This window comes from Mercenaria mercenaria, chromosome 2 (genome assembly GCF_021730395.1).
Source record: "Mercenaria mercenaria strain notata chromosome 2, MADL_Memer_1, whole genome shotgun sequence".
Lineage (NCBI taxonomy): Eukaryota > Metazoa > Mollusca > Bivalvia > Venerida > Veneridae > Mercenaria > Mercenaria mercenaria.
This window is the reverse complement of record NC_069362.1, coordinates 94,187,426-94,200,658: the sequence shown is the minus strand read 5'-3', so window position 1 is coordinate 94,200,658 and position 13,233 is coordinate 94,187,426. Positions and strand designations below refer to the sequence as shown.

Sequence of the window (13,233 nt, the reverse complement as noted above, 5' to 3'; positions counted from 1 at the left end):
CCCGCCCTTGTTGTTATGTTCTAGCCAATCACATGGGAATATTTTATTATTGTTGCCCGTCAATCAAGTGCACGCTTTACTTCCTGTCAAAAATATCAACACGGGGAGACAGCTAAAAGTTACCCCCGAACAAATGAAAGTTATGGATGGTTTAAAGCAGCAAGTTATGATGAACCAATTTATGTTTGCTACTGGGTGTCAGTTGGATCAAGCAAAACAGTTTCTAGTCGCTTCTAAATGGCAGTTTGAGGTAAGTAATCTGTGCATGTTTTTCTGAAATCCAAGATGGCGCGTGTTTACATTTTCATTGATCATATATAAACAATGATTTCCCAACTGTATTATGCGTATTCTGTAATGATCTGTTTGTAAAATCGGTTAATTTCATAACAAATTATTTTCTTTCAGAGTGCCCTTAGCATGTTCTTCCAAGAATCTTCAGTACCGACGTGTCGGACGTGCAATGGGAATCACGCTAGTGGAAATTATTCGGTGAGTTTGTCCTCCATCTTGATGACATCATTCAAAATAACTGGTTTGAAATTTCGTTTCATTTAGCGTTTTTACTACGAATCTAAATGTTTTCTGTTCAGGTTAATGTGAAGATGAAATAGTTGTATGCGATGAGCAATAACAGGGGAGTTGTCTCGATATTATTTGTGTATTTTACGCTGCCGGGGTTGTGACCTACTTTAATCACGCATCGCTTGACTGCTTGTCTAACGAAACATAAACATAGCCTATTCATAGCTCATATTAAACTACTGCACCCATTTTTATTTACGCAGTAATGCTAAAGGAAGTTTTTCACTTTCGCTTTCATATTTTTAAAAACCGGATTTTGAATTGAATTCAGAAAAAAAAATTGAGCTTTATATCTTATTATTTGACTTTGTTATCATATTATCTGTGCTTGGTATCTATTGTAAACAAATTTGACCTTTGAGTGATGAGGTCATAGTTTTTCAAAATAACAATGAATGATATGTAAGGATCCCATAAAGTAACTTATTTTCAGAAATGGCTAACAGTTACATCATGCACTTTGAAAAATATCTTAGTTACAAATCTTACAAGAAAAAGGGTTACATTAATACCTTTTTTTTTAATAATAGATAATGTGTTGAATGTCATTTATGTAAACCATATTCAAAGATGATTTAAACTGGCCTTGACTGGTCACTATTTAAGTCAAGTTCCCCTGAAAAAAATGAAAGTAGTCTTATCAAAATCCCAGGTATCTTAAAATCAGATGTAAAATGACTGGATTGCTACAACAGGAACATAATATTAAGTCATGTTATTATAAAGTTTGGTAATTTAATATTTGATTTAGATACTTAGTGCAATTTTACACTTAATTGTAAATATAAGCTGATAGAATAATATGATTGATGTATATTACATGCCTTTATATACCTACTGTTTTATTTCAGTTATGTGCACCTGCAAATACTCCTGCCACACCACCAAATTTCCCAGATGCTCTCATGGCCCTATCTAAATTATCAACAGCAGAAAAGTTTAGTTCATCACCATACGCCACATCACCAACGCAAGTAGCACACTCACCTCATGCTATGGAAATTGAAGCCCAGAGATAAACATGTAAAACATGGCAGGCATTTATTCAGTGAAAAATATGTGATGTGCTTGACAGTGAACATTATGTGAGAAGAACTGGGCTGTGTTTTTTTTTTTCCTGAATTCTTGCAGAATTATGGATTAGCGATTAGTCATTACATTGTGTGGAGAAAGTCAGTGGATATGGCTTGAAAGTAGGTCCAGTGGATATTTGAAAAAAAGTTCTAAGATTTCATTTCCTGGATTACTTGTGTTTATTTTTGTCTGTAGATCTTGTTTGGTACTGAAGTTTTGACAGAACTTATTGTTGTCATTAATGTATTTTTGCAGGTATGACTTCTGAATCATTGGTCTTAATTTTGATATGAATTTAAAATTATAACTCAGTTTTTTACTCCAAATGGAGGGAAAGGCAATAATGAACAAAAATATTTCACCTGGGTAATAGTGGTTGTTACATGTATTAAGGTGGTTTCAATCTACAATGAACATGTAAACATATTTAGAATTTATTTGCTTGAGTCATGTGTAAGATGCATATATATGTATGAAAATTGGCTTCAGGTAAAACAAGAGCAGCAAATCATGTAAAATGTGATGTAATTACTCAGGTTTATATTTCACTGTATCTCAAGTACATGTCTGCCTCTTATAAATTAATACATACAAACTCATTAAAGAAAGGTCAGGGTCAGGTCTAAAGTGCTAACTAATATTAACTTACTGTGACCTTTGGCTTTGACCTTTCTTTTTTAAATACATGACTAAAGGCGTAAGCAATTTTTTGTCATATTTAAAGGAAGTTAAACTGCCATTCATTTTCTTCAATGACAGTTGTTCCCCATCAACAGTTAGAAATTTTGTTTTGTACTTTTGTCATGTTATATATGACCATTTTTCATTATATACCCATTGAACAGTGCTGAACTATTTTGAATGCTAATGTTGATGAAATGAGTCGAGTACGTTATCATGTATTCACAACACTAAGGGCAAGATGGCATAATTTTGCATTGACATACATGTCTCTCTAATATTTTTCATTAATCATATGTAAATAGTTATTAATCTTGTACTCCTGTTTTTCATTCATTTATTTCAATTTGTTATGTCCTCATCCCGTACATGAATCACTGGCAACTAACGATTTCTGTAGTGTTTATATATACCATTTGAACATGTTTTATTGATGTTTTGTAAGCTGTTTTTTTTTCCTCTTTTTTCTTTTTGTACAGAATATGGTATAATAATTATGTGGTAATGTAGCTTTGTTAAAAACCTTAAATATATGATGTCAAGTCAGTGAACTATGATAAAAAAGAAAAATCCTTCATACAGGATATTTATTGTTAAACGGTCTTGAGTTTTATCTTTTCATCCATGAATGACTAATTTCCTGTAGGCATGCATTGAGTATATCTTATGGTTTTCATGCCCCACTGACACACATACTGCGTAGTCAGATCAATTTGATGTATTGGTGACAAAATGTTTCCATATATGAATTATGATAATTGCATAATTTAATTGTAAGTAGAATGGAGATATTCAAAGTGCATCTTGGCCACAATGTCCTGTTCACAAGGGTCTGATATTTATGTAAATATATTGTTATATGTCAACATACACACAGATGTATGCAGGAAATTGAATTTTTATGAAGGGGTTCAGAAATGAAAAACAATAGTTTTTTTATTGGATGAAGTAGGTCCAGAAAAAGATGGTTTTACATCAGAGTTAAAACGGAAACCTGCTTATGATCACTTAATGACATGGGTAGTGGAAAGCTAGTGTAACAGGAAGTTTTACCATAAACATGTTTAAGCTTGAAACATTGTATAATCAACAAATGAAAACTGTATAACCTGCTTTAAGGATACATATCATTTAGATGTCATACGCATGTACAATTAAACGTACATGTTTAGGCGACAGCATACTTATATCAATAGTAAAAGGTCACCTTTATTGATCAAAGAAAAATGACAAGCTTGACCGAGGTTGTTAGCTAGGTCACATATATTGTGTTATTAGTCAGGTGTTTAAAAACCTGACCACAGAAATACTTGGGAAATTCAAATTCGTCAGATATTCACCATTGTATAACAACTTAATGTTTTCTGTTTGTGAAATTAATTATTTGCACACTTGTGTTTTTGTATTATTTAGAAGACTAAAATAATGCTGTTTTACTTGCAGCCCTTAATTTGAAAAATAATTGGGGAAACTTAAAATTGTTTCCGAAGCAGTTGACAATGCAGTGTTGCTTTGGTTTTAGTTCTGTCCTTTGTATTGACAACTTTATAAGAAAAAATGCAAGTTACTCCTTTTGTTTTCGTAGCTCGATATTTCAGTAGTAAAACGATACGTTATGCAGTAGTCAAAACATGTTTAAAATTGTTTACAGACGTGGGCTTTAATAATTAGAATCGACTTTATTGTTGAAAAAAAAAAGCATACGGAACACCAAACATGAACTGCGACTATTAGTTCATTGATCTGTTTGAACCAAAACAGTCTTTGTTAGTGCAAACAAACAGTGACTGTGTATAATCAATAGCGACAGAAAAAAGTCCACGTCACGGTCGGTAGTACAGACATGAACAAATGTATTGAAACGTGGTTATAAACTTTACAGAATTATTCATGGTTTCATGAATTCATACAAAATTTCATAGTAGGACACATTTTCAAGGATTTTCAAGTATTCAAAAATAGATCTACCAGTGTTATGTTGATAAGACAATTTACCTTAGCACAGTAGGTCATATTGACAAGAACTTAACCGGTAAGGAGCTTAACCCTGTAAAAAAGAAAGAGCCGCCGTGACATTTTTGAAGATTTTGTTAACCATAAAATAATTTATCTTTCACGATAACTTAGATTATCGAACTTCAGGTTGATGGTTGTGAATCGTATATTTTGTTTTAACGTAATCGCGAAATGGACTGCAGCAATATCACAGGACTTCCTATTACATAAAGGATTTCAAAACATCTGAATGCCGTCTGGACGAACTTGGTCCATTCAATTTTTTTTTCGTAAAATTTTATGCAGTACTGTCTGTAAGTTATGCACTGTTACACACTGTCAATCCGTGGCCAAGTGGTCATTGACTTTACTTGCTCATCACTGCTGCTTGTTAGAGCATCGCACGTATTATTCTTAGCATGAGGAAGTCGTAGAGATGGACAGTGGAAGGTTTGACGGCGGCTGTACATAGTCGTATGGCGTTAAAGCTTGTTGGAAGTGACTAATGCCGTTTATATGTGAAACCATAAAAGTCTAGATCTTTTTGAGTAACTTTTATATGATAAGATATCTAGAGCACTTTGGGTCAAAACAAAACCGATTGTTTTAGTCTGGACATCAGCCAACAATAATTGGGTTTGTTTGTTTGCTGATGTTTTCGCATTCCATCTTTGAGTTTTGATTTAGTCATGCATATACATCAGAATGTATTTTTATTTAGTGCGAGAAAAATTGGAAACCAAAGCGGATTCGAACACGGATCTTTGGAAAAACACTGACTTAGCTTTCTCGACAGCTTGCATCACTTCCCAGTTTTGTGGTGGAATTTTAACAGAAAAAAAGACAATGGTGTTGAAAGCATCACGCAAAATGGTGTTTTGCATGATTTCACGTTTAATGAAAAGGTTTACTTTATGTACCGAATTGAACCGGGGTTCATTTTACGAAGTAAAATTTGGGGTATCCAGATGGGAAGTGAACACCGGTCAAAACGAATTTACGACGCTTGCTCACACACGTGGCACCAATAGGTACCACTTCTTTAACGATTAAAAATAGGAATAGACTTCAACTTCCTCGTGCAAACCACAACTCGGGCTCAATATATCCATGCGTCCTCGTCAGACTTAACCAGTGCATTTTCAAGTATTTCTACTAATACTGGTGCAGATTTGCATTATCTGACATACTACGTGCGTGCGTAGAAAGGTAGATCAATCTCCACACGTTAATAGGTATCAACAACAATTCGGTGAGTGAATGAAAAGTAGGTAAGAATGATGTAAACATCGTATCGTTTGACTCTGTTCCAAAAAAGAAATCGTCTATTTTCGATGCATTTAATAAGCTTATAGGGTCAGTAGCTAGACACAGCATGAAATTCGGTTAACTATTTTACTGCATCTTATTTACAATGTTCGCTGTCCTGTCAGATTATGCGACAGGAATATATTATATGAATGTTTGCATAATTGGTATGGTTGATTGCTCTTTTACTACGAGCTTCGATCACATTTACCTACCTTCAGACACATATTAAACTGATATTTCTTAGTGTTTCAGGCTTGGCTATTACAAAAGGTAGGTTGAAAGTTAAAGGTACAAAAGCACAGTAATGATATCCGCTCTTATACACACAATATTTCAATGTATTTATACATACATACATTTTCGTTACAACAAAATATGATATATCGACAGGATTAAGAAGTATGTAAAAAGACCATGTAAAATGAAACAACGTTTTATATTTACATGAAATTACAAACATTTAAGGAGAAAACGAGAGAAACAAGCCAATTGATTCAGTGAACAGGTATGGAAGTATCAAAGCCCTGAAAGGACATTGTGTGCGTGCGCGCGTGTGTGTTCGGGTTTAACGTCTTTTTCAACAATTTTTCAGTCATATAAACGACGGTGTCTACTTGTAGCAGTGAGCACAATGCACAACTTTATAGTGCTGCTTCACTGGAATATCACGCCGTAGACACATGACATGATACCCCACCCAGTCACATTATACTGACACCGGGCTGACCAGTCCTAGCACTGTCCTCTTAATGCTGAAGCTACTAGTACCATTTTTTACGTCTTTGGTATGGCACGGCCAGGGATTGAACCCACGACCTCCCGCACTCGAAGCGGGCGCTCTATACCACTAGGCTACCGAGGCGGTCTCTAAAAGGACTGATAGCCAGTGCTTACTGGGTGATATTTCAACCGATACACCTGAAGAATCAACATTTCATTGTGCATAGACCGGTCCACTAGACAATGCTACATGCCAAATATATAAGTTCTGTGCATTGTGGTTCAAGGCAAGATTTTTGACGGTTCCCTATACAACTCTATGTAAAACTAAGTTTGTCCCAGGGTGGGGCCAATTTCAGCCCTAACCCTAGAGCGGAGTGATTCCGAATAATTCGAATGTGAATATAAAGTTGATAATTATTTTAGAATTCGTTGCTGCTTGTTTGTGTTGTTTATAACAGTAGCCCCCAGTTGCCCACACACTCACACAATACCTAGATTATAAAGAATAAATATATGACTATTTTTCACACGTCCAGAATATTTGTGCGATGCGGTCACATAGAAATAGAAGGAAAACTCAAATGACGCTAGGCTGAAACTTGGTAGTTGGTTTAGAGCTTTATCCAGTTGCTAAAGCACTGGCTAATAAAAAGCACTTAAATCATGATATTCCTTACTAAAGTTACTGAACAGGGAAAAAAGATGTATTTCAATTACAGCGACCTTGACCTCGACCCCAGTGACCAGAACGCATATCGATCGGGTAAGTTATATATGTATTGAGCTTTGTTACAATATCCCATAGCAAAAATGGCATTTCAATAAGCTTTGTTACAATGTCCCATAGCAAAAATGGCATTTTAATAAGCTTTGTTACAATATCCCATAGCAAAAATGGCATTTTGATAAGCTTTGTTACAATGTCCCATAGCAAAAATGGGATTTTGATAAGTTTTGTTACACAATATCCCATAGCAAAAAATGGCATTTTGATAAGCTTTGTTACAATATCCCATAGCAAAAATGGACACTAAAATGCCATGGAAGTTGCATAGCGATACCCTATATAGTAAACAGTATGTCCCTGAAGCAATTTCGCTGAATCTCTGTACGGCAACATTTCCAAGATAATATTACCACCATGTTTTATTAAAATCCTTCAAATCATGTCTGAGATATTACTCCGCGGACGGACAGGAAATGAAATAAAACACTATACATACGTGCAAACGTCCAAAATTCTCTTTTCCTTCATGATATCTGAAATTTGCAGGGCCGCATTTCCCTACAGCAGTTACATTTCTATCAAAAGTTCCACTAAAATCCATTAAATCATGCCTGAGATATGACTGGATAGATTGAAAATAGACTCGTTTATGTGTTATATATAACTAAAAAGGGCCATACATGCAATTCAACTTGAACTTGCAGTGCCGCATTTCTTTATACCAGTTAACTTTACAAACTAATTTTGATCATGAGATACGACTCCAGACGGACAGAAAATGAAATAAAACACTCTGTAATTTATATAAAAGTACACATGGCCAAAACTCTTGCCTTCCTGAAGCATTCCAACCGCACTTGTTTATACATGTTGACATTTCTATCATGTTTTATTGAAATCCTACAAACCAGTTCTGAGATATGACCGGACGGAGAAAAAAAATAAATAAAAACTCTATGTACTATATACAATGTACAAAATTTCAAAGGGCCATAAATCTTGTCTTCAATCTTAACTCTAAACGAAATTTCCCTGTATAAGTTAACATTTCTTTTACGTTTCACTAAAATCCTTCCTATGACTCCGGATGGACAGAAAATGGAATAAAAACACTTTAAATCTTGTTTTACCCAAGCAACCTGACCGAAATTCGCAGGGTGTCATTTCCCTATAGCAGTTGACATTTATACCATGTTTTATTTAAAAACTACAAACTTTATAAGTCGGAAATAACATAATGCTTATAGAACGTGCTATTTGTAGTAAGATATTTTATCTAAATATCAGAAAAATTGAAAACGTTTCTATAATCTCACTCTACTGAACATACAAAGCCGACTGTTTCTTGTCCACTTTAAAGTGTTTCAGGATATATTGAAAGAGGTGCAGTAATAGAGATCCGGACTCCTGGTTCGGAGGACGCGGGATCCAATCCTGGCGAGAGTTGACTTCGACATCGAACAATTCTTGACAGAGTAAGCTTTCGCTCGTTATCACATTTTAGCGAATTTTAAAGGTGGGAATTCAGACTTTTAACTCTATACAAAAGCGATGAGTTCTTTTATATCAAGTTACTTGCCAAAAAGCAAAAATAACTAGAACAAACAGTAAATTTTACTCTTACATTTTTTTAGCATTTTCAATAGAGGGCTGCATGTAAGGTATCGTGAAACTTGCTTATTTAGCTAATGCAAATGTCGTGCAATAACTGCACATGAGCTGTGGCTACACCAGTATAATTGTTGTCGATGTATATGACAAAACTGCAGGCGTACGACAAAAATGGTATGTCGTGTTGTCGCACCATCATAATGCAGTCAGCATTGATAGACCTCCAGATGGTGCGGCATTTTTTTTTTTTTAGAAATTAGAAAATTATTGCTATATTTCTTAAGAAGGCTTTGAAACTTAGTTACTGACAGGTTATATGCTATGGAAACACATAAAATAAGCTATTTTTACAACCATTCAGTACGTTTTGTTTTATCCTGATTTATTGGTCAAGAATTTTTATTGCTGTTGCGGCCTGAGAATCAATTCCCGACTCGGGCATGTTTTCTCTCTCTCTCTCTCTTGATTTGGCATTTTTAAGATAATTTAGAAACCAAAAAAAAAACGCATGTTCTAGTGTTCATAATATGACCACACTTCAATCTTAAAGAAAGATCATTTTAGCACAAATCTGTAGGTCAGTGCCTTTAAATTGGGAGATTGATTCAGTGCTGATTTTTTTGTAGAGATGGTATAGTATTTGACTGGACAATAACCGTCCCGAGTGCCTGTAATAATTAGCTTTGGAAAGGCATTACATAGTGATTTGATCGCATTTGAGGTAGAAATTTACATTTTCATGTACCATTTTATGAAATGAGTTAGGCCTTGTCTGTGGCAGTATTTTCTGAGTTATAAAAGATTCCTATTTTTAGGGTTTTTTGAGACATTTGTGATAGTATCAATGTTCTTTGCGATATGTGCTCTTAACCAGTCAGACAGTCTGCCTTTGAAAATTTTCTAATTTATCACTGCCCTATTCTAGACAGAAGAAAAGTATTCTAACATTGCTCAGACAATGGCGATGTGCTGACGTGCTTCACGAAACTGGCAATCTATTGTCATTCGAGGTACAAATGTTTACATGTATGGCGTTACTTCAACCCTTAAATAAGCGTGTTCCCTTCGTACCTTCGACTGACAACAGATGTTGTAATGCTCTAATATTTCCCTTTACTTATTTCATATTGTACGCACTCATGTCAAAGAGAGGCGTGACAGTATAAGAAAGGTAGGAGAGGCTGGGGTACCTTGGGACAATAATCATATTTTTTTTCATTTTTCTAAAACATCTTGAATTAACTTTCTGTGATTGCACACTATTTTAAAGTATACTCCTTCATGTACATGAGGGGTAGTTAATGATCATGTTTTGTGCTGTCGTTTCTGAGATATGCATCATAGAAGACTACCATAAAATGTCCCATTGTACCCCGAAACCGGGACACCACGGGACACATCATGGCAACCATGGGGCAATGACAGATACAAACAAATCTATAATTTTATTTCATCTGAACTGCAATGATAACAATTGCTTAAACATCAACATCAAGAAAAAGACTAATCAGTTGCCATTTAATTACAATGACAGACCTACCTTTAACTTGAAACAACCTTAACTGTTTATTAACTGCTCAAAAAGTGTAAAATGACACACTCAATTTAAATAGAAACAAATGTATGAACTTTACTTCATCTTAACTGCAATGACAATTCTAAAATATCAGCATAAAGACTAAGATCAAATGTCATTTAATTACAATACCAGACCTATCTTTAACCTGAAACAACATTTATGCCTTTGGTAAAACAATACAACAGCATTAAATGAACACACATAGCTGTTTATCAACTTCTCAACTTAAAGAATAAACTGACTTCTCATCCCCGATTTATCCAGTAATGGCATTTCAACAATATCCATGCCTTAATACTCAGAAATAGTGAGTTAGGTCGAGATGAAACCTCAGCTGTTTTAAGCCCTCACAGTGCCTCCGTTATTGCTTGGCTGAGGCAATTTCATTACAATGTCATCATATTCCACCTCATCCATTTCCTTGTTATCTGGTATAATGAACATTGAAGACTTACGTTTCAAAAAACTCATACGTCAAGTTTTCTACATTTGTATGCATTAATTTACCAATGTAATAGATTGTGGGTTTCTTCCAGCTGTACTTAACACTGTCCCATGGTGCCCAATTACATGTGTCCTATATCGTGCCCAAACCCCACCACCCTTACATTTTCAAAATAATTTGAAGGTCATCCGCTTCACCGGGATTAAACATTTTGTGAAATTATCAATCAATGTGTGCTTTATAAATAGTGATATAAATATGATTTCAAAGATTTCACTGGAGAACTTTATGTGACAATATTTGTGATAAGTTTTTTTACTCAGAGTAGTGAAAAAAAAAGAAAAAAAAGACTCAACTGAAGTTTTATTTTAAATCCTCCGCCTTCAAACTCCTTATAAAAACAGTTTGAGAAAGGCAAGATTTTAGCAATTCAGATAGATTAGTTTATTTTGCAAAAAAAAAAGTTACATCTGATGTCCCATGGTGCCCGTGTCCCGTGGTGCCCCGGTCTCCCCTACTTGAGATTTTTAAATGATCGATGTTGCAGGAGATCCACAAGGGACAGTACTAGGACCTCTACTCTTTTTGGTCTATATCAATGACTTACCAGGGCGAGTCAGGTCTACAGCACGCCTCTTTGCCGACGACTGCCTTCTCTACAGAACGATCAGCTCGGACAAAGACAGCAAGGCACTTCAAGTCGACCTTGACCAACTTCAGGAGTGGGAACGGGAATGGTGATGGCGTTCAACCCCTACAAGTGCGAGATGATTCGCATCACTAACAAGCGAAAAATCATCATCCATGGCCAAACACTAAAACAGACAAACAAGGCGAAGTATTTGGGCGTTACACCCGACAATACACTATCCTGGAACAACCACATAGACAGCACAGCCAAGAAGGCCAACAGAACAACTGCCTTCCTACGTAGGAACATATCATATTGCCCATGCGACATCAAGGCAACTTGCTAAAAATCATTGGTCCGACCTCAGCTCAATATGGGACCCCAACACCCAGTCCAACGTCAACACGCTCGAGATTCAAAGTCCAAAGGAGGACAGGCCGGTTCTGTACCGGTGACTACAGACACACCAGCAGCGTTACCGCCATGATGCAAGAGTTGAACTGGGAGACACTAGAATCCCGTCGTCAAGAAACTAAGGCAGTAATGATGTACCGGGTCATCAATCACTTGGTGGACATCCGAGCCCATTTACTGGTTCCAACTGGCGTACACACCAGAGGCCATGCAAACAGATTCCTACAGCCTTTCTCCCATGTAAACGCATGGATTCACGTACTCGTTCTTCCCTTCCGGAATCCAAATTTGGAACAGGCTACCAGAAGAGGTATTGTCAGCCCCGTCCCTAGATGTCTTCAAGACCAGGATGGGCAGGTTACACATGTAACTCTGGAGCAGAATGTTTTTATCCTGTTTTAAGATGCACTGATTTTCCCTTCACACATGTACATACTCACAATTGTGCGACAATGCTACAGAGGAGTCCATCACATTATCCGGAAGAAGAAGAAGAGATGGTCGTTCCAAAACCGCTTTGCCTGAGATCTGATTTAGTAAATCATTACATGGTGAGTTTACGCACAGGAGTCTGAAATTTTATCAATACGACTCCAAAAGTCTTTTTTTTAATATACTGTATCCTCTACTGGTGTGTTGTTTATTTTATATATAGGGGATATGTGTTTTGAAAGATGTGCTTCTGGAGGCTTACTGATAGAATTACAGAATCCAATGGTTTAGCTAGGTTTATAAGTCGGAAAGAGAATATTGCCTTCACTTCTTTTACTTTGGGTTATTATCTTGGAGTAGCCTCCCTTAGCCGGTATTCTCCAAAATTTGCCAGCGGAAAAAAAAAATCGTAAGAAAATATTATGGTCAGTAGGTACGCCAGTGACAGTGGACATGTAGATTAATAAAATAGATGTTAAACATATTTCTTCTGAAAGCGCTTAACATCATTTACCTTTCTTGCTTGACTTGGATGAAAACCATATGTCTTGTTGTCATAGGTTTTCACGACATGTTCTTTCCTTTTCGAAAAAAAATCTCGCCTGTTGTATGTACTCAAGCATTCAGAGTGTAATGTACTAAAGAGTAGGGTATTGTTTAACCTGTCTTTAATAGTGTATGTTAAATGTGTGAGAATTACTGCCAACTTTCCTTTTTGGTTTCAGATATACGCATTCATGGCCGAGGCTAGGTATATCTGCATGGTGGTCGTGTGTTGATATATATTTCTTTATCCCCATGAACGGCATGCTGAATATTTCTTTATTTGCACAATAGTTATGCTGATTATTTTTCCTTACTGGAATGATGATCATACCTGAAAAGTCAAGTTGATTATTTTTGTTATCCGTATGAATATGGCTAAATATAGGAAGTGGCTAGGGGTTTGGTAACCTGAACTCTAATGTTTTTTTGAAGAAATCACCTTTATTTGCATAGTATAGTCTTTTTCCTTTGTCTCCAAT

The 13,233-nt window shown here is 35.8% G+C and overlaps 2 protein-coding genes across 5 annotated transcripts in view; both read left to right on the top strand.

The window, feature by feature from the left end:
• The first annotated feature begins 57 nt into the window (after positions 1-57).
• Positions 58-2,938, top strand: LOC123564614 (UBA-like domain-containing protein 1). Its single transcript, XM_045358326.2, has 3 exons — positions 58-250; positions 409-492; positions 1,437-2,938. Exons 1-3 carry the CDS (start codon positions 134-136, stop codon positions 1,602-1,604), a joined length of 369 nt encoding a protein of 122 aa, XP_045214261.1. The 5' UTR covers positions 58-133; the 3' UTR covers positions 1,605-2,938.
• A 9,620-nt stretch (positions 2,939-12,558) lies between these two features.
• The window catches only part of LOC123564612 (uncharacterized), a 32,302-nt gene continuing 31,627 nt past the window's right edge, over positions 12,559-13,233 (top strand). The window contains exon 1 of one of the 4 annotated variants that reach the window (XM_045358321.2): positions 12,559-12,641. The gene's annotated coding sequence lies outside the window, so the exon portion shown is untranslated. Of the gene's footprint in view, positions 12,642-12,839; positions 12,859-13,233 lie in introns of those variants that run through there. The other 3 variants (XM_045358322.2, XM_045358323.2, XM_045358320.2) reach the window with 3 other exon arrangements.

Excerpts from the sequence above, each read along its gene's own strand:
- LOC123564614 (XM_045358326.2), top strand. The coding sequence starts at position 134 with ATGAAAGTTATGGATGGTTTAAAGCAGCAAGTTATGATGAACCAATTT. Across the intron at positions 251-408 it reads CTTCTAAATGGCAGTTTGAG|AGTGCCCTTAGCATGTTCTT; the intron begins GTAAGTAATCTG and ends ATTTTCTTTCAG. Across the intron at positions 493-1,436 it reads ACGCTAGTGGAAATTATTCG|TTATGTGCACCTGCAAATAC; the intron begins GTGAGTTTGTCC and ends GTTTTATTTCAG.